Below are 22,149 nucleotides of genomic sequence, written 5' to 3' on the forward strand. Positions count from 1 at the left end.
GGGGCAGCGCAGTTATTGTCTGAGGCTTTGGGGCCTCGGCGCTTGCAGGGAGCCGCTGGCGGTTAGGCCGGGCGGCCTTTTAATTCCACCCCGCGCCTTCCTCCGCGGGTCCTTAATTCCCAATTCGGAGGCACCTCCAGGGGGAGCGGGTTCCTCAGCTGCCCGTGGGCAAGGTCCGCAAGCCGCGTCTCGTCTAGGGCTGCCGCCACCCAACATTTCCGCCGAGAACAGCGCCGGAAAAGGAGCTCTTTTTAAAAAGACATATTCTGGTCCCTCACGGGCCGTGTGTGTGTGTGTGTGTGTGTGTGTGTGTGTGTGTTTTGTCACTTTTCTACACACACGCACACCTACCCACCGACTCCTTCAGACGGCCGGCCGTTATTTATTTATTTTAGACTGAGGTGAAAAGCTCAAACGTGAAATAAAACGTCCGTGGCCCTCAGCTCGAGCTATAGAGACAGGAAAAGGCGGCGAGGGGGTGGTACTACGCGCGTGGCCGTGGGCTCGCGCGTGCGCGCTGAACCTTTGAAGGGAGGAGGGACAAGGGAGGAGAGCCTGCGGTGTGAGTGTGCGCGCGGCCCACAAAGCGAGAGTGTGTGTGAGAGAGAGAGGGGGGGGAAAGGGGGGAGTTCTTCCTTGTGTGGATGCGCGCGCGCGCGCATTAGCGTGAGGGCAACCTTGGGGCCCCGTCGGACTGCGCGTGCGTGTGTGAGGGCGCGCGCGCGCGCGCTGGGTGGGAAAAGGATCTTTCTCTGTGTGGGAAGGAAGGCCCCCCATCCCACCCCCCCTCACATACACGCCGCCACCCCCCCCCCCCAAATTGCGGTGCATGAGAGAAGCGTGTGTGTGCGTGCGCGCGCCTGCAGCCGTGTGCCGGCCGCGGGTGGCTTCCCTCTCCCCTCCCCCCACTTTTCTTTTGAAAAAAAAGGCTTTTCTATATATATATATATATTTATAATTATTTATACTGAGGTGAGGGACAAAAAATGGCAAAATCCGGAGGAGGTGGTGGAGGAGGTGGAGGCGGCGGCGGCGGTGGAGGAGGAGGAGGAGGAGGAGGAGGCGGCGGCGGCGGCAGCGGGGGTTTAACCTGGGTGGTAAGTTGCCTTGGCATTTTCTTTCGATTTCTCTTCCCTTCTCGGTGGTTTTGCTTTCTTTTAACAGGCTTAGCTTGAAATGGGAGGCGGAAGGCCTCGGGGGAAATAATGGAGGAGCGGCGAAGATGCTTGCAGGGATGGAGAATGGGGATGCAGGGAGAAAGAGAGAAGGGGGAGGACTAGGCTGCTTCCAGGGTTGGGTGTTTGCCGATTATGGCGAGGAAATGGGAGCCCTGGCTTTGGTGGCATGGGACCTTCACTTGCTGACTTTTTTTTGGGGGGTGGTGGTGGCCTGCCAGAGGTTTGCAGAGTTAAAGGGGGGTACGTGGCACCCACTTGTTTTACTGTCTCTTCCTCAGTGTGCTTCTTGAGTACAAGCACACTGTATAAGATCACATGGCTATTTTGTTTCTGTTGATCAGTTGATAAGAGAGGGGTCTCCCCACCCCGCAATTCCTGCAGAGTGGAAAGGTTGAAACAGGTTTTAAGGCCTCTTAGATTTGTTTCGAGTCTAGCCAAAGCATTGAACTAGGAGGCTGAAAGTGAACCATCTCTCAGCTGGGCCACTGCAGAATTCACACCTGAACTAGTAGCAAGGAATTGGGCTTTATCAGTTTTCTGAAAACAGGCACTTTGGGGTCCATATGTGCAAGTACCTTTAGCTCCATCCCTACACAAAATAGGTAAATTATGAGAGGATAAGCTTTTGGGTCTTGATATAAAAATACAGTGAGTATTCTGGTGGGAGAAATTTAGTGGGAAAGGGAGAGTTAAGTGATCACGAAGCCATATGATGGGTTTTAAGATTAGAGGTTGTGATATGCTGTTTCTGGCCCAGTTGAAAGAAATCCCATTTGGAAAGACCCCAGGAGGGAGGAGATAGCTGAATGGATACAGTTCCCCAATCATTCATTTTCTTCTATTTCTCTTGTTCAGCAGAGAGTTCAAACCAGGGTCACTTCCTTAATGTAACTGGCAAGAAAAGGCAACACAGCACAATGGTGTAAAGGAGCAGTTTTCTTCAAGACGGGCTTGCTGCTACTCTAGAGCTTCATGTAGTAATACAATGTTACTACCCTAACTTCATTAGGACTCTTGCTCTGAAAACAAAAAATATTGCCATTCCATTGTCTTTCCATTACAGGTGTCCTGTAAAGGAAAGACAATGTTGCTATTCTTTATACAGTAAATTGAAAAGTGGCAAATTCTATGTGTGTCCCAGAATGCCTATTTTTAGGTACATAGTGGCAGCCACGCTTTAAAAATAAGGCACCAGGCAACCCGTGGAATATTGCAATCCTTGCTGACAAGTAGGCTATGTTTCTATAACCAGGAGGGCAAACTATTCATTGTTCTTCTGTTGTACTTGACTAGCTGCAGGAACAGTTGACATGTGCAAAGAGCAGAACAGATATTAATGTAAATGTCCCAGTTTGCTTTGTAGAGCAATAGACTGGACTGTATGAGTGGATTTGTGAGCAGGGATGGTCTTCACCTCGCTGCTTCATATAGCAGTGGTACCCACTTTCTGATGAGCGGATTGACTTGATGATAAATATGCCTACTAGCCATTTGAAACAGTTAGTTGATCTCATAGATCTATCAGATGCCCTTGCAGGTGCATGTATCCAGCCAGTTGAAAGTTTTGAGGGAATGTCATTCTTAAGTGCTTTCTAGTCTTTCTTCTTTAATAAATTAACTTTGAAAGTGGAGCTGTAATAAGGGTCACTATTTGGGATGATGTATTAACTCCACTAGCTTTTTAAAAAATATGTCCAGAAATGCAAATTGAGCAAAACATTTAGTTTGGACACAATGCCATTAATGTTCCAGCTAAATTCCCAACTATCTTCGAACTTGCACTTTGAATTTAGTAGTTGAGGGCTGGGATTATTTTCCTAAAAAGTGTTGCTATTTGTGTGCATTGTGTGTATAGTTGTAATTGTCTGCTACTTCCATAGTCCTTGTTCTTTCGGCTTTCAAAGTGATCTTTCATTGCTTTACAATATTTGTATTAAAATTGTGATTCTGTGTAGATAAAAATTGGCAAAGCCTCAAACACTAGACATACGGTAGTGAGCTCTCTGCTAAAGGAAGAATTAATGTTCAAAGGTGTCTTTGACAAATTATTACTATTTATTGTGAGTTAAACTAGTACATGCATCCTTGGCAGATATGCCTTTTGGAATTTCTTATGGATAACACCAGTAAAGCAGTAGAGTTAGGATCCTTAAATGGAACTCCCCTCTCCCCAAATTGTGTATATATATGTTTTGATATTAATATAATAACTTAATTACTTTTTTAAAAAAAAGTTATACCCTCAAAACTTTTCTGAATAAATTGTGGAAGTTGAGTAAACTGTTTCTTTTCAATAAATATTAAAGTTAAAACTGGAAATGATTCACAGTGATTTCCCCCATTGTGAGTACTGGATGTAATGATCTATATCTCCAAGGGGAGGTATCTGCTCTAATCTATTTTGTATCTTTGCCAAGGGGGTTACCATTTACAGCGTATTAAAGAAGTTGAGGAGAGTTTATCTGTAAAAGGAATATAAACTTTAACTTTACAAACATTAGCTTTTCTAGCACAACCTTTTTGTCATAACAAAAACCCCTTAAGCAAGGAGATTGGTACACAACTAAAGCTTTTATTGTGTTTCCTGTGCAAGATCATTTTCTGCACTCTCACGTTGAATGTTTCTGCACATCATGCCAGTAATACATCTTAGAATAGCATGTTCCTAGAATAAGGAACCAGAGCAAATACGCATATAGTCACAGTAGATTTGATCCATTCGGCCTCTTATAGAAGGGAAAGGGGGGGAAATGTAAACAAAATATTAAGACTTCTTCCATTTTTGCTCAGAGGTTAAAAGCATAAAATAATTGGCTTGTATGTATGTACAGTATGTAGCACTAAAACTTGGTTTAGTGCTATGTCTGAGCCTTGGCTTGTATGCTTCTCTCCGCTCCCCTCCCACATGGCCTGATGGAATTCTGTACAAGTTTTACTTTCCACAAATCCTGGCTTGTTAATGTAGCAGCCAAATAGGCAATGATTTAAAACAAATTTTGGTTTACCAAGCCAGCTTCATGACTGGTTTGAAATTGTTTTGTTTAGAAACCTATCAGTATTTATTTTAAACCATGATACTTAGTTCAGATGCCTAAAAGCCAGGTTGCATGGAAACTTAAAGTAAACACTGTAAAAATCTCATGGGGTGTGCATGTGGCTTCAGGCTTTTTCCAGGTGATGCACATAGCACTAAACCATGTGCACTATCCATCTATCCATCTTTTGCTGGCCATACATTTGCTTGCTTGAAATCACACTGACATTCGAAAAGCTTGTATCTATTACTATGCTCAAGTGATACATACAAACAATACAGCTGACATGCAGACCAAGTCCAAAACTGCATTTAATTTATGAACAGGGCCGTCTTAAGCATATTTGGTGCCATGGTGCAAAGATCCCTCTGGCACACACACACACACACCCCATTTCCCAAAGTTGTTGACCTTTTTTTTTAGGGAGCTGACACCATGCTTACACATTATCTCTAACAAGCCCTTAGAATAAAATGAAAAGGCAGAAGAAAATCTAATGCAGTCCTCAATTCCAAAGCAAGACTCATTCAGGACTCAGCAGTTCTTCTAATTCATCCTACCCGATGCAGACATTTTTTGGCAGCCCCACAGATTTCAATGTTTTGCGAAGGGTCCCCCAAAGTTGTTTCCCCAAGAAGCAACTTCACCTCAGCAATTGGCCATAGCAACAAGAGAACATTACAATATACACAGAACAAAATAAAAGTTGATTATAAAAACACAGTTTAGAGTCCTGAGTCAGCAGTCAGATAGTGGACCTTAGGATCCCCCAAAGTTATTAAGCTTTTTTGGGCAGGGTCTCACCAAGCTGCTGAGCTACCTTTAGGGAGACTTGCTGTGCGGAACTGGATTTCTGTGGAACAGGAGTGCACATGCCGGCTGATGGGGATGTGCAAGCTGCCAGGCGGGCGAGCGCCACAGCACAGAACCGCCCGGTGGGGATTTTGACACCAACCCTGGGGGATGACACCAGGGCCAGCCCACCTTGCCCCTGTCTCTTAGTACATTTACCATTGCTCTAAGGAGCTCAGGGTGCCATGCATAGTTTACCCCTTCCCCATTTATCCTCACAACACTGTAAGGTAGGTTAGGCTTGCAGATAGAGAGTAGCCCAAGGTCACCCAATGGGCTTCCGAAATTGCATTTGGATAGAATGGCCTTACAAACAGTGGACAGCTCCAAATGGATCAGAGGATGGCAAAACAGAACGCACACATACAACTCGTCTGCCAAAAAGGGGTTGGGTGTCACACCAGGGCAAAATCGGTGTTTTCTTTTTGTATTTAAAAACATGGTACTCTGGGAAAGGGAGCAAGAAAGTCTTATTTGAATAAAAAGTCCCACACCTCTCTCACACACAGCTTGAGTGCATTTACAGGGTGGGGTAGCAGATGCAGCCACGCCATCCAAGTGTTTTATTTTGGGTCTGTGTGTTTATTTTAAAGACAGAAAAAGCAAAAGGTTTCAGGGGGAGGAAATGGAAAAGCGGAAGGAGAAGGAGAGAGAAATGCAGAAAGAGGAAAGTAGGGTGTCCAGCAAACACAGTATAGCATAACATTAATAATAATAATAAAATTTTATTTATACCCCGCCCTCCCCAGTCAAAACTGGGCTCAGGGTGGCTAACACCAATAAAATTACAATAAAACATAAAAAGCAATTAATTAAAATACAGATTAAAATACAATATTAAAATTTTAAATGCAGCCTCATTTTAAGTAGTCCATAAATCCAAGCCAAGGGAGGAAAACACAGGGGTCAGACTAAGTCCAGCCCAAAGGCCAGGCGGAACAGCTCTGTCTTGCAGGCCCTGCGGAAAGATGAAGATACAGTGGGAAATAACATTTGGGGTTGAAGCCCCATGCACATCCAAAGCCCCATGCACATCTCTACCGCTGCCACCAAGAGTCCCGGGAACTGTAGTTTACCCCGCACAGAGCTACCACCACCAGCATCCTGATCAAACTACAGTTCCCATGATTCTCATTCCACCTGTGTGTGAATGTGCTCTATGTATATGCACCAATGGATACCATCCAAGAGGCTGGCGGCTGGGTCAGGCCCTGCCGGAGATTTGAAGGCTGGAGGAAGTGGCTGCTGGCAAGGCATGGTAGGCGATCCATGTAAAGCAGCTTGGATCCCACTGCGTGATCTTCCTGCTGGTTTTGCACCCACGGGGGTGCATAGCGTGCAACATGCATGTCTAAATGGCGAGAAGGGGGGGGGAGGAATGCTTCTGGAGCCGTTCCTCTCCTGGCCTCCTCACAACTCTCGTGCTGAACCCTCCAAGCTCCTCCCCGCCTCGCCTGTCGCTTCCTTGTTGCAGCGGTGGCCGTGCAAAGGCGAAGTGGGGAGATGGTTGCTGGCCAAAGGCTCAGCCTGACTGCCCGGCCACAGTGCCCGACTAGGGGAGGGGAAGGAGGGAGGGAGGCTACCAAGGCAGCCGGCGACGGAGGCGCTGCTCTCTCTCGCTGTCTGCAGCCAAAACAAAAAATTAAAAAAATTCCTTCCAGTAGCACTTTAGAGACCAACTAAGTTTGTCATTGGTATGAGCTTTCGTGTGCATGCACACTTCTTCAAATACACTGAAACACAAGTCACCAGACCCTTATGTATAGTCAGAGGGTGGGGAGGGGTAATACTCAGAAGGGTGCTGGGAATGGGTGATTGGCTGATAGGAGTGGTAAACCTGTTGACGACTGTTAACGACTGCAATTGGTTTTGCAGGAAAAAGCAAGGGGTGAGATGGCTAAAGAAAGCTTTATCATGTATAATGAGATAAGAATCCAATGTCTTTATTCAGACCAGGTCTCTCCATGGTTTTAAGCTTGGTAATGAGTTGCAATTCAGCAACTTCTCTTTCTAGTTTGTTTCTGAAATTACTAGTAACTAGTTCTCTGCAGCCAGCCAGCTGAGCCCGACGTGCAAGCACAAGAATTGCACGCTTTTCTGCGCCTCCCTTGTGTTTGCGCGCTGGGTTCGACTGGTTGGCTGCATGGGGGCGTGGCACGTGTCTCAGGAGGGCGCAGGGCATGCTGGGGGGGCAGCCACAATGGCACCCTTTCCCAAAATGTTGCCGGGGCAGTGCACCCCCGTTGCCGGGGCGTGCACTGTGGCGCAGGGCGCCACTAACCCTATTGGGTAAGACACCCCTGGTTATGAACTGGTGGAACAAATGCAGCCATAATTCCCAGAGCTACTGGCAGCTGAAGATGGACCAATACTTTCTTCTTGCAAGCATATATAACAGGTGACATCTGTGCCCAAAGAGATGTATAGGGCTGCAAATATTTAAATGCGTCCATCTGTGATTAGTTGTTGATCAAGGAGATAATACAGAGAATGTGTAACTGTTAGAGCTGAGAACATGATCTGGACCATCTGTTCCATAGTTTTGCAAAATAATGTGTATGTTAAGGAACACCGCTTTAAGATATTACAAGACAGCTTCTCTTCTGATGGAGTTGTAAAGTGTTTGAATAATGAACATCAGAATATTTTATACCCTATGTACTTATGACCTTAAATAAATCTCATTTTACTAGGAACTAGTAAAAGGTGGTTTCTTGAAAGGTAACGATAAGTGTCTAATAATTTGGGAACAAACCATCTATTCTGTCACCTTATGAGAAGAAGCCTCTCCTGTTCTCAAGCCAATTTAACACATTTACATCTTGGATCTATGTATGCTGACTTAGGAGTAAGTCCCAAGTCATAGGATTGCAACCTTAGGCTTTGTGAATTAAAACCCAACATAACCATTTGTTTGGGTTGTTGTTTTTTAAGTGCTATTTTGGGGTTCTCGGACAATGAGAAGTAGGAAAAGTGAGGCAGCAGCTGTAGTTCATTTTAAAAAATTAAACCTCATGGTAGAGACTTCAATGCAGTTTAAAATATATATTTGACCACACCTTCAATAAATAGTTGAAAAAGGCACAATGCTTTAATGGCATAAGAGCTTTGTCTGATCAGGAATCTCACAAGACTGCTGAAATAATACGTTGCATATCTGTCTAAAACATAATAGGAGTTTGTCATTACAAAGTGTTTTGCAACCTTGGAACAACAATAAGACTGGCTGTATTCACATACCACTTGGAATTCTGGTTAAGCTAACTATGTCTTAAAATGCACCATGCTGGTGTGCAGGGAGAAAATCACTGCTGCTTCACTCCTTCTGTGGTGCTGCAGCATTATGGGAGCCTAGCCATGGTTTGTATTGGAGTTCTGTCTGAAGCTGGACTTGTGGTTTCTCTCTCCCCCACCCTCCCAGCTATAAGCTTGGTTACAGCTTGTGCTTCGGGAGAGAGACAAACCACACTTCTGAGTTCAGACTACCAGTACACTAAGGCAAACCATGGCTTAAAAAGGTAAAGGCAAAGGTAATCCTGGCCATTAGGTCCAGTTGCGGATGACTCTGGGGTTGCAGCGCTCATCTCGCTCTATAGGCCGAGGGAGCTGGCATTTGTCTGCAGGCCCGGCTCTAGGGGTAGTCTTGGTGGCGCCAGGGCACCGGGCCGGCAGGAGGGCGCTGCGCGGCAAAGCCGTGCGGAACCCGTGCTGCGCACTGCGCCCGCCCACCAGGGCGGGGGCGCTGGAGCGATCTCTGTGCCACGGCGCCACGGCGCCCGACCGGCTTGAGACAGCCCTGTTTGTCCGCAGACAGCTGCTGGGTCATGTGGCCAGCATGACTGAGCCGCTTCTGGCGAACCAGAGCAGCGCACAGAAACACCGTTTACCTTCCCGTATTTATCTACTTGCACTTGCTTTCGAAGTGCTAGGTGGGCAAGAGCTGGGACCGAACAATGGGAGCTCACCCTGTTGCGGGGATTCGAACTGCCAACCTTCCGATTGGCAAGCCCTAGGCTCTGTGGTTTAGACTACAGTGCCCCTCACGCCCCTCTAAACCATGGCTTAGATCTTACTAATGGAGCAGCAGGAATAGGGGAGGAGTGAAGCGATCATGATTCCCTGTGTGCTGGTGCGCTGCATGGTTCACCTTTAAACTATATTTAAGCAGTACTCTAGTTTAAACTGAGATGTTAACTATGCCAGAGTTTCTGGTCCTGTCACAGTTTTAAACCTTCAGATATGCTATTCTTTGCACATATATCATTCATACATACGGTACATCATTTCATTTGTATGTCCCCTTTCCGTAGTTAACACATTGCTCAAAGGTGCCTTACAATATGAAGAAAATACCTTAATTACAATCATAGAATGCTTAAAAAAATAAAAAAGTACACAACCAGATTAAATAATTCCCACATAAATCATAATAAGATCTAAAATAAATAAGATCTAAAATAAAATAAATAAGATCTAAAATAAAGATACAAAACAGCAACACTCCCCCCCCCAAAAAAAAACCTTTCCCTGAAACATACCTCAGCCAAATAATCTGCTCAGCAGCCTCCGCTTTTGTAGCCAAAATGGTATAGTAGCCATATATGTGTGCTGGGGAAGAGATCATGTGGGGAGAACAACTTCTTAGCATATATAGGCCATGGAGTGCTCTAAAGCAGGTATGAGAACCCTATGGTCTTCCATATGTTGCTGAAATGCAACTCATGTTATCTCTGATGTTTGGTAATGTTGGCCGAGGCACCTGAAGAGCCACAATCCCCACTCCCAGTTCTGAAGGTAACTAGCACTTTGAATTAGGTTCCAGTGCTACTTTTTCAGTGGGGTTGCTGGTGTTGCTGTTGTTATTCATGTCACATATATACTACTTTATATTTTAAAGGAAAAAATCTAAAGCTGACTACAATACATTGAAACATCAAATAAATTTGGGGTGGTGGTGAACCATGTACTCCTTGCAAAAAAAGGTGGGATTTAAATGCAATAAATAAGCTCTTCAGCTTACCTGCTTAAGAAAGCCAGATGGAGATGTCAGTTGCCAACCTGCAATCAGACCTGCACCAGTTGCAAAACATGCTTGGAACATGGCTAATTTCAAACACTGCTAAAGCTAAACCACAATTTTGCCCTGAGCCTTTTAGGTGTCACAGGCCTACATGTTCCCTCCTCTCTGTTGTTCTTTCCCTAGTTTGTGACAACCAGGTGCTTTGGGTTAAATATCAAAATATACATTTTGCTACAAACTGGGAACCTGTGGATTATGGAGTGTGTGAGCTGAAGGCTCATTCACCTAGTGCCAAACCATGGTTTGGTGTTAACCTTTGAACCAACCCTATATGGCACTCTCCCTCCCTTTTAAAAGTGAGGGCACTTTTAACATGGTTTATGGTGTGAGGATGTTTCCTGTATAGAAGGGTGGAGAGAAATCTTTAACATGACCCAGTAGAAAGTGCAGAAGGTAACAGGGCAGGTAAATTCCCATATTATATATATATATATATATAAACTCTTCTGCCAAAGCCAACAATATGGAGGCATGTCCTCTATGCATCAAGAAAATTCCCTCTTGGTTTGTATCTTTTCCCCTGGTGGCAACAAACATTGCTACTAGCTCAGTCTTTGCACAAGGAAGAATTAGAAAGCTGTAGTTATTTTATTCATACATTCTTCCTTGCTGTTGTAGAACAGTTGGGATGAAACAGTGTAGTTTGGTTACCTTTCCGCCTTTAATTTCAGACACTTTTTGATAATCAGAATAATGCTGCAAAAAAGGAAGAACCTGAACACATGAATAAGAATGATTCAAAGAAGATGTCTGTTGAGAGAGTTTATCAGAAGAAGACTCAGCTTGAGCATATTCTTCTCCGTCCTGATACATACATTGGTTCAGTGGAACCTGTAACTCAGGTAATTTTTTATTTTTCTCTTTATTTAAAATAAGTATTTGTAACTGAAGGTATCAAGCAATGTTTCTGTTTGTGTGTCCCCCCCCATGTCAGTCCAAATGTATGGGAGGAATATGGAGGGGGGGGACAGTGCTGAGAATCCATATACCGTATTTTTCACTCTATAGGATGCACCTGACCATAGGACGCACCTAGTTTTTTAGAGAAGGAAAACAAGAAAAAATGCTTTATTGAATTGTCCTAGGCGCGGCTCTGGCTCTGTCTTTTGCACGGGCTCTGGCTCTGGTCAGGCTATGTCTTTTGCGCGGGGCTCTGGCTCTGGCCAGGCTCTGGCTTTTGTGCGGGGCTCTGGCTCCATAGGACGCACAGACTTTTCCCCTTCCTTTTTAGGAGGGAAAAAGTGTGTCTTATGGAGTGAAAAATACGGTATATAAAAATGTAAACTGGCCATGTGGGTGTGTCTCCACTTTCCGCTGAAACCGCTTGACCGATTGCGTTCAAATTTGGACACAGCATCCCATGCGAATATGCGAGTTACCATATACAGTTCGCGTAGACAGATGTAACACCTACGCCAGATAAAACCCCAAAAGCTTCGTCTTCCAGAACTCACAACTCACCCTAAACTGCATGCTGGGAAATAGAAGCCAGAATCAACATCCTAAAGTGCATGCTAGGAAATAGAAGCCAGAATCAACATCCTATCCCTAGATCCCAGCGTCCCAGTGTCAGAAAAATCCCTGCCACACCGTGCCAAAAACCAGACCATGCCCCACTGTTACGTCAACAACAACACCAACAGCATCCGAAACAGGCCGGACCCCGGGGTGGGGGGAGGAGGGGTCGGGATAGCTCATGGGTCGGGACAGGGGGGTGAGCTGGGGGAGGGGGGAAGAGGGACCCAGATACCTCATGGGTCGGGACACCCTGGGCGGGACTCATAGGGATGGCCCATACTGATGATGAGGGGAGTCTGAAGGGGGACTCTGGGGGTCCATTTAACAGACTGAGCCACAGCAACGCGTGGCCAGGCCAGCTAGTTAAAAATAAATATGTTCTGTGAATATTTAAAATGAAAGCAGTAAATATTTATTTTAAAGTTCAGTAAAGTAAACTCTTGTTTCTTCGTGTGTTTCTGTGTGTAGCTGATGTGGGTGTTTGATGAAGATATAGGAATGAATTGTAGAGAGATTACCTATGTACCTGGCTTATACAAGATCTTCGATGAAATTCTTGGTAAGTGTTTATAATTGTGATATTCTGCCATCCTCAGCGTTTTCAAAGTGCTTACAATGGAATAATTTAGGAGAGTTTAGAACTGGTAAAAACATGTTAGTAATCAACCACAATAAAGAGTAAGAATAGATTGTGGGATTGCATGCTCCCTTCTTTCATGGTCATACTCTTACAAATTTCCTCCACTCAACCCCGCTACTCTTAACTATGAATTGGGTTTATGCTAATTTTGAACTGATTAATGTTCTGTGTGTATTTCCAGTACAGAATTTGCAATGATCCAAATGGTACATAAGGAGTGCAGTCAGTTCAAAGTTAACCATAGTAATTTTTGAGGAACTCAGCATTGTAAGGGACATCTAGGGTCATCTAGTATAACTTCTTGCTGATTCAAGAAACTCCACCACTGCAGCACCACTGCATAACACTGTAACATTGCTAAGGGTAGAGGGGAATGGGAAATGAACAATCAATCCTACAGCTTATTCCCTGTCTCCTAATAATAATAATAATAATAATAATGGCTATGTACCATCACAGCAACCTAAAATTCCTTTAATTTTATGTGGAACACTAGAACTATGCATTGGTGAGGTTTTCAATTTTACATTTTGTGTGATCAAGGATTATGGCAGCATTGGGAACACCATAATTGAGGCTCACAAATAAATCAACACAAGTTATTAGCTCATAAAGTATATTACCAACCTCCTATCCACCCATGTCCAGGTTGATTGTCTGTGAACCTAAGAAGATAAAAATGCCAACTTTTGTAAAGATTCCTTCCCCTGGTCATTTGAAGATAATTATTACTTGCCACAGGTGACTAGTGAGTGGATATTTACAATCTTGCAATCATTTTACATCAGGAATCTAGCTCAATAGTAACTTCAGCGAAAGTACTACTGTACCATCACCAATATCATGTACAATTTTATTTATCTTGTTGTCATTTCATATTAGCTATTGGCACATGCTTGCTAAAATATTCAAGCATATTAAAAAGCTGGGAAATAGTCAGTCTGATCCTCACTCTGAATCATAATACTTGATTTTAGACCATTTTATTCATCTGAAAGCCTATATTATCCCCCCACCTCTGTAGTATAAATAAAGAGATGTCTGATGACTTTTTCTGTGAAAATAAACAGTCTACGAAGTTTACCGTTCAACGGCACAGAAGTATTCAGTAACCAAAGTATGGCTGGTGCTTTAATCATGCTATTCCACATGTTATTGCAATTTTCTAAATTACAAGTAGGGTTACCACATTTTATTAGCAGGCTCTTACACATTTCATAGCTCTTTCGCAGGCAGAATTTCAACCGTAATTTCCTCACATAAATATGCATTATTAGAATAAGTTTCACAAATTGAATTAGACTGTTGTGCAGCTGTTAAAAACACGGGACCTCTGTCAAATTGGCTGAGAATTTACCCCTTAGTCTACTTTTTAAAACATGATTTGTCCACATATAGGCCAAATTCATAATATTCAGTTCAGTAAAGTGATTTTGTTTTAGTGGGCCAGAGTACTGTTTTAGTGATTTCAGGGAATTGAATTAAAATTTAATATTGCCAGATCTAATAGAGGCAGGAAAGGATTATATATGTGTGTATGATGTTCTGTCACATGAAAAACTTTGTAATCATGTAACTAAAACTACATGTCAGACTATTGAGATTCGAATCCTATAACCACTTAGTTAGGAGTATGCCTCATTGAAATCACTGGAGCTTACTTCTGAATAGATGTGTATGGGGTAGTACTGAACCAGATAGCAGTAGTACTCTTGCCTTCTGAATCCTGTATAAACAAAGACTTTCAGCTTATATCCTTCTTTGCTGTCCTAGAAACAAGGCACAGTGGTTGGTCAGTGGTGGCTAAGAGCCATGTGTTTGGTGTGGAGGGGAGGTGAAAAGGGAGAAGCAATTAAGAAATGCAGCATTAAATAACCATGAAAAATAGTAGAAACCGCAACAGCAAAAAATTAAAACAAAATGTATGTGTCACAATGGCATTCTTCATCTCATAATGCCATTTAGAACTGGGTAAACTAACTGGAAGTGTGTTGTAGTGTATTTTGTGACTAATATTTCTTAAGGTGAATTAACTGGTACATTTGAGTAGCCTTTTACTGATTTACTCTTATTCCTGGGAACATATCCATGAACTCGGGAGTCACAGATTTCTCTTCCAGATTTGTGAGCTCCAACATTTGAGTTGCCAGGGATCACATTACTTTGGGGAGACATGCTTATCTTGAAAAACTGGTACTGGCATAATGTGTGAACTATCAATTGGTATTATTTTTGATATAGAAAAAGTAGAAAAACTAAAACAAGAAAGTTGGGGCCATTGACACCAGAATGAAATAAGTAAGAATGCAGTGATAAGTAACATACTAGAAAGGTCCGAATGAACTCAGTGGGCTGGAAAACCAGAGGTATAGCATGTGTTGCATGTGAATACAAAAATATTTATCTAGTTGAAGTTGGTTGGATATTTAACTAGGTAAAGTTTTTTTTACTGCCACTAAGAAATGTTTATTCATTTTTAGTAAATGCTGCAGACAATAAACAGAGGGATAAGAATATGACATGTATTAAAATATCAATTGATCCGTAAGTAAACTTCTTTTTCTAATTTACCTGAGAAAAGGGCATTCATTTTTTTTTGTAGTTGACATGTTTAAGTAAAATTTGGCTTGCATTATTTACAGTACTTAGAGCAAAGGAATGTTAAAATACATACCCATATAAAAGGCAGTTAAAAATAGTGGGGAGAATTTTGAATGTCATAGCAGAAGGACATTTTGAATGTTGAGTCTGCAGTAGGCAATTGTCCCTGTTTTTATGGATGTGAAATAAAACTGAGTACATTTTTTAAAAGAGATTACTTCATTGAGTACTCAACATATCCAGATTTTAATTTGTACGAACAGTTTTGTTTTTTTAAAGCGGAAAACATTCATGTGATACCAAAGGTGCATTTCCACTAGCAGAAAGCTTTCTTTCATGGAAGGGCTCTTCACTTGGTGGAATAGCAATACATGATAAAAGTGACCCCAGTTCAGAACGGTTCTTGTGTAAGACTTTTCATAAACTTATTCTTGGGTCTGTTCATTGCTTGCTACAGTTTATAGCCTACAGCCTGTGTTTTCCTTATTCATTTTTATATAGTGTAAATCTGAAAACAACCCTGGTTACTTTGTGGCACTGCACTTTCAGAATTTGTGGTACAGCCCAAATATAGTGTTTCTTTCTGCACATAGTTATTTGTTTCCATCTTATAGTATGTATATACAGTGGTGCCTCGCTTAACGAATGCCCTGCTTAACAATATTTCCGCTTAACGAAAGGATTTTTCGAGCGGAGGTTGCCTCGCTAGACGAATTCGTTTTATGAAAAATTCGTCTAGCGAATCACGGTTTCCCATAGGAATGCATTGAAATTCAATTAATGCATTTCTATGGGCAAAAAAAAAAATCCCCCCAAAAATCAATGCATTCCTATGGGATTCGCTAGACGAATTTTTCGCTATAAGAAAAGACCCGTGGAACGAATTAAATTCGTCTAGCGAGGCACCACTGTACAGTCAGACCTTGGAAGTCGAACGGAATCTGTTCCGGAAGTCTATTCGACTTCCAAAACGTTCGAAAACCAAAGCGCTTCTTCTTCTTCTTCTTCTTCTTCTTCTTCTTCTTCTTCTTCTTCTTCTTCTTCTTCTTCTTCTTCTTCAAATTCAATCTTTATTGGTTTATAATTGACACGGACACACGGGTGTGTGTGTGTGTGTGTGTGAGCAAACAGCACATAACTCGCAAGAAAAGAAATAAAATAAAACAGTACAACATGAAAACACAAAAACATTTCAGCCACCGACTTCCGACCTCATTGGCGAGGGTTCTTTGTTTCCTTGTTACCTGCCTCTATTTTTCAATAATTGTAACCTGTATTATATCTTATTTGTGTTATTTATACCTTATGCAATTCTGAGAGTTTTTCAACGCATTCTAAAGTTTTAATATGGGGACAATGTTCTTTTAAATATTGCCTATAGATCTCCCATTCCTTTTTAAACTTTTGGGTCGTTCTATCCCTGAGCTTTTCCGTCATATTTGCTAGTTCCATATATTCAAGTAGTTTAACTTGCCACTCCTCTTTTGATGGAATTTTATCTCCTTTCCACCCCTTGGCAATCCAAAAACCAAAGTGTGGCTTCTGATTGGCTGCAGGAAGCTCCTGCAGCCAATCGGAAGCCCCATCAGACATTTGAAAACACTCACTTCCGGGTTTCGATAGTTCGGGAGCCAATTTGTTCAGGAGCCAAGGCATTCAAGATCAAAGGTACAACTGTAAAGTATTTTGAGGCTGCAGTCAATGGGAAAACTGAGAAGGTTGGGTTAAGGATGGCTTTGTATTTGTGAAATCCATGATTTACACTTCTATATTTTGCCTGAAAGGTGCCCTGAAACCTGAGCTTTCTTTTTTTCTTCTTAAAGTAAGGTTATGGGGGGAAATGTGTAGGCACCTTTTCTGTGAAAAGAGATTGAATGCAGTGTGATCAGTACAGTACTCACTTTTCCTGGTACAGAGGAATGTTCCCTGTTGCTATTAGACAGCAACATTGTGTGTAAGTGTATGCAAATTCAACATTGTGTGACGAAATATTTTTTGACAAAATATTTGTTTACATCTCCAGTGAATCAAATATTATAAGTATCTGGAATAATGGAAAAGGCATTCCAGTTGTGGAACACAAGGTAGAAAAGATGTATGTTCCTGCCTTAATCTTTGGACAGCTGTTAACTTCCAGCAATTATGATGATGATGAGAAAAAAGTTACAGGTAAACATTTTGTTCAGGACCTATTAGAGGACTAATACTAATTTGTTGTCATCATTTTGTAATGCTTGGTTTATTTTTGATAGAAGGGAAATACTTTGGTTGGCAATAAAGTATATGCAAGATTTAATTTAACATTCCTCTAGCTTAAAGTTCCTAATCCTTCATTAATACATAATATACTTACTGAAATCCCTTGTGCACACTTAGTATCATTAGGAAATGTTTAGTAGGACAAGCAAAATTTTGGGATAAATTGTTTTCTAAATGTTTTTCCCTTGTTTTTTCAGGTGGTCGTAATGGCTATGGTGCAAAACTTTGTAATATATTCAGTACAAAGTTTACAGTTGAAACTGCTTGCAAGGAGTACAAACACAGCTTTAAACAGGTATGTTGGTTTCCCTTTAATTCTTTGGACTTACTCACTTTGGTTGAAAAAACCCCCACCCCTTTTAAAAAGCTTTATATTGCACAAAATATATCCATTTGTAATTCTTGTGAAAACACCAATTAGCTCAATAAGATGTTCGGTCCATTTGCATGTTAAGGATATTTGTGTTGTTTGAAAAAGTCCTAACATATAGCTATAGAAGCATGTGTGTGATTCTCCTTAATTGTCTTAACCCTAGTGGAGAACTAACAAAAACCACTATTGTGAAGAATCCTGTGTCATCTTTTCCAGTGCATTCAGTTTCTGGTTAGTGTGTGTGTAAATTGATTTATCTTCTCACACAGAGGTCGTTGGCCTGGTTTAGGAAAATATTTGGAATTTTCACTGATGTTGTTACCATATCTTTTGAGATAAAATGGGGCCTCATTTCTAGCCTTCTCAATATGGCATCTGTCATTAGTACTGCATTGTTTTTTCACCTAAAAGCTGCTGTTACAGATATGTTGCAGCATAGGATGAAAATGTCTAACTGAACTATCTATTTTGTAATTTATGAAGTTCTATGTCTTCACACTAGGAAATTTTCAAGGAAAATTGAAAAACAAAAATTGTTCAGAAATTATGTTTGACTTCCACTGTTAGTATTCCTGTAGGGTTAGCAAACTTTTAAAATAATTTTGTGGTTTATTTAATTTTGGAGTCATCGTTCTGAATCAATGATGCAGTGGCACAATCAAGTTATTTGGTTGCAGTATCAATTATGACATGGGAAACAGTTATGTTATACTTGCTATGTTGTTGCTTATAATCATGTTGGAGTGGTATTTATTTTATTTTCGAAGAACAAAGTTTAAACTCTTCATACTACCCTTGAATATAGATTTAACATACCTGCAAATTGCAAGAATCAACAATCTTCTATGCACCTTTTTTTGGTAGAATATAGAAAGATTGCTATTGACATGTACACCTCCTCTCTTTCTCTCATTTTTAAACAAAGACTTGGATGAACAATATGATGAAGACTTCTGATGCCAAGATAAAACATTTTGAAGGCGATGACTACACATGTGTCACATTCCAACCAGATCTTGCTAAATTTAAGATGGAAAAACTTGACAAAGATACTGTGGCCCTCATGACAAGAAGAGCTTATGATTTGGCAGGAGCATGTAAAGGGGTCAAAGTTATGTTTAATGGAAAGAAACTACCTGTAAGAGGCTTAGTAAATTATTTCCATACTTGTATTTGTGTGCTTTAAAACAGTAAGTAATTAATTTTGTAAAATCACAGGTGAATGGTTTTCGTAGTTACGTTGATCTTTACGTAAAAGACAAGTTGGATGAAACTGGAGTTGCTCTGAAAGTTATCCATGAACTTGCAAATGAACGCTGGGACGTGTGTCTCACTTTAAGTGAGAAAGGATTTCAGCAAATTAGCTTTGTGAACAGTATTGCTACCACAAAGGTGAGTTGTTTTACATAATTTACCGTGGTTGAACTGGCAAACAGCATAAAGTGAAATGTGGCATTAAAGTACTCGCGAATGTCATGTTACTGTGGTTAAAATGTCCAACTTTTAATTCCCAAGCAGTATGTCAGTTCAATTCTTTAAAGAAGACTTTCAGTTTAAATATTTTGCAATAAATTTCCTTAGTAGACGAAAAGGGTGAGAGACTGGCATAAGGCATGAATAGATGCACCCAAGTGTGTCTGAGATTAGGTTATTTTTCGTTTATTGCAACATTCACACTTTTTAACAATGCCAACCTTCCCTAACCTGATGCCTTCCAGGTGTTTTGGATGACAATTCTTCTTATCCCATACCATTGGCTGAGGCTGATGGATATTGAATCCAAAATATCTGAAAGGCACCAAGTTTGGGAAGACAGAACTATGTCAGTGGTATGCATTCCAGGTTTGGCAATTTGTAACATCCTGTGCTTCCACACATCTTAGGCTCTCTTAGGCAGTTCATGGAATTGAAATATATATACAGTATAATAAAGAAGGCTTGTGTATTTTGTACACATGCACCTTTACTAGTTTAGAGATGTTAGAATATGAGGGAGAGAGCAAACATCTCTGGGTATCTTATTTCTTTGTCCCTCCTGTGCAAACTACAGATAAATTAGTAATTAGTAATTCTAAAGTTTAATTCTCTCTCTTTACTAACTTTCTTTGATTTTTAATTTTAAGGGTGGTAGGCACGTTGATTATGTTGTAGATCAAGTTGTTGGAAAATTGATAGAGGTGGTGAAGAAAAAGAACAAAGCTGGTGTTTCAGTGAAACCATTCCAGGCAAGTTGATCCTTGCTTCAGAGAAAAATATTGGTCTATCCTCATTTCAGATAAAAAAGGTTTATCATTTCAGTATCTTTGATTCCTTTATTGTTTGTGTGTGTGTTTGCTTTTTGAACAGGTAAAGAACCACATATGGGTTTTTATTAATTGCCTCATTGAGAACCCATCTTTTGATTCTCAAACGAAAGAGAACATGACACTTCAGCCTAAAAGTTTTGGGTCCAAATGCCAGTTATCGGAGAAGTTTTTCAAAGCAGTAAGCATTGCATATTTATTTGATATTTTTATGGGAAATATGGGAAATGTCATCCTCTTTGCATGAAGGAAGGGAACTATGACATTCAGATTTATGTGGTTTTCTAGTATGACAGTGTTGACTGTTCAGAAATGACTGTTAATGTGGCTGAATAGAAAGTAATGAATTACCAGAGTCCTCCTGGTTTTGCTTGTAAAATACCCCATTTAATAAATAAAATATTAAGGTTATTGTGCACAAGAAAAATGTTGACACTGCTTTTGTGATGCAGTATATCAGGGGTCCCCAGACTTACCCGCCTTTGGGCCGGTGCCCGCCGCGCCAATCGCGGAGGGCAGGAGGGTGGGGGAGTGTGCGCCCGTGCCGCATGCGCACACACACTTACTGGCGCGGTGGCGCGGTTCCAGGTCGTAAAAATCGCCGAAAATTGTTTGTGCACTTGCGTATGGGCCTCCCCCGACCAGGAAGTGCACTGGAAATGACCTCTTCTGGGTCGGGAGAGGCCCATACGCATGCGCAGAAATGATTTTCGGCGCTTTTTTCAGATCTGGAAGTGCGCCGCCGCGCAGTGCGCCATAAGAGCGGGTGGCGGCAGCAGGCGGTGGGGGTCGTCGCGGGCCGGATTGGGAGGCCAGTTGGGCCGCATCTGGCCCGCGGGCCGTAGTCTGGGGACCCCTGCAGTATATCATTCTTGGAGAGAAATGGTTCCTGACACTTCAGTACTGTATATTTTATTTCTATCAGTGTGAACCTAAGAATGACTGTGATTTTTTTGTTTTGTATTATAGGCCTCTAATTGTGGTATTGTAGAAAGCATCCTGAATTGGGTGAAATTCAAGGCACAAACACAGCTGAACAAAAAATGTTCATCAGTGAAACACAGCAAAATTAAGGGCATTCCAAAACTTGATGACGCTAATGATGCTGGTAAGAGCAAACTGTCTTCTAGCATAGTTATCTGTATAAAATATGCATTTTATTTTTTCATAAAAAATTTGAACAAATATATTTTCCCTTTGATCAAATACGTTTTCCTGTAAAAATGTCCCTATTTCAGCATGAATGTCTTCACACTGTACACAATTATGTTAAAGCAAGCTTCTCATTTCCTCTTTATATTGTTTGCTGCTGAAAGATTAATTCTGGACAAAGGGCTTAAAACACTTTCTTATATAATTGTTGGTTAGAAGAAGCAAATGTCAAATATGCATCTTTGCCTTTTTAACCCATCAGTTGCTTTTTAAAAAATTGAGTTCACTGTGTGTTGCTTTCTTGCATATAGTATTGGCTGAAGATTTCTTCAACTTATTTTTTTTTCTCTCTCTCTCCCCCTCTCCCCCCCTCCCAATTTGAAGGTGGCAAACATTCCTTGGATTGTACATTGATTTTAACTGAGGGAGACTCTGCCAAATCTTTAGCTGTCTCTGGCTTAGGCGTTATTGGAAGAGATAGATATGGGGTGTTTCCACTCAGAGGTAAAATTCTCAACGTTCGAGAAGCGTCTCACAAACAGGTAAGGAAAAGCCATTTAAGAAGGTGGCTAATGAGTGTATACATCAAGCATCCCCAAACTTCGGCCCTCCAGATGTTTTGGACTACAATTTCCATCTTCCCCAACCACTGCTCCTGTTAGCTAGGGATCATGGGGGTTGTAGGCCAAAACATCTGGAGGGCCGCAGTTTGGGGATGCCTGGTATACATAATGCACATATAACACACATATGTATGTCTCTGTGTAATATATACATGCTAAACTGTTGCTTGCCTCCATTTCTGCTTTCTACACAGATTATGGAAAATGCAGAAATTAACAACATCATAAAAATTGTAGGTCTACAATACAAGAAAAGTTATGAAGATCCAGAGTCTCTGAAATCATTAAGATATGGCAAAATAATGATCATGACTGATCAGGTCAGTTAAAAATTTAGAATTCAAACAACCCATTCCACTTTGTCACATTGCTTTGAAGATAATTCTGTTCTCCTTAACATCTCTGTATTACTTTTTATATCACTTGCTTGGCTGCCTCTCAGCCTTTATTTCCCACCACCTTGGCAACACCCCCACTTTGCTCCTTAGTGATCCGGACATTCATATTTGTTTAGCCTCCTTGACTCCTGTCAGGG

At 41.4% G+C, this 22,149-nt stretch overlaps 1 protein-coding gene across 2 annotated transcripts in view; it reads left to right on the forward strand.

The window, feature by feature from the left end:
- TOP2B (DNA topoisomerase II beta) overlaps positions 1-22,149 on the forward strand; it is a 46,830-nt gene continuing 24,681 nt past the window's right edge. For both annotated transcript variants that reach the window (XM_060280662.1, XM_060280663.1), the window contains exons 1-13: positions 1-1,097; positions 10,817-10,987; positions 12,132-12,222; positions 14,784-14,847; positions 16,928-17,073; positions 17,361-17,458; positions 18,462-18,674; positions 18,755-18,928; positions 19,660-19,761; positions 19,883-20,020; positions 20,809-20,947; positions 21,376-21,533; positions 21,809-21,934. In XM_060280662.1, coding sequence (XP_060136645.1) covers positions 987-1,097; positions 10,817-10,987; positions 12,132-12,222; positions 14,784-14,847; positions 16,928-17,073; positions 17,361-17,458; positions 18,462-18,674; positions 18,755-18,928; positions 19,660-19,761; positions 19,883-20,020; positions 20,809-20,947; positions 21,376-21,533; positions 21,809-21,934 — 1,731 coding nt within the window. In that variant the 5' untranslated portion in view covers positions 1-986. The remainder of the gene's footprint in view (positions 1,098-10,816; positions 10,988-12,131; positions 12,223-14,783; positions 14,848-16,927; positions 17,074-17,360; positions 17,459-18,461; positions 18,675-18,754; positions 18,929-19,659; positions 19,762-19,882; positions 20,021-20,808; positions 20,948-21,375; positions 21,534-21,808; positions 21,935-22,149) is intronic.

The sequence above is a fragment of the Zootoca vivipara genome, chromosome 12 (assembly GCF_963506605.1).
Source record: "Zootoca vivipara chromosome 12, rZooViv1.1, whole genome shotgun sequence".
In the NCBI taxonomy this organism is placed as follows: Eukaryota; Metazoa; Chordata; class Lepidosauria; order Squamata; family Lacertidae; genus Zootoca; species Zootoca vivipara.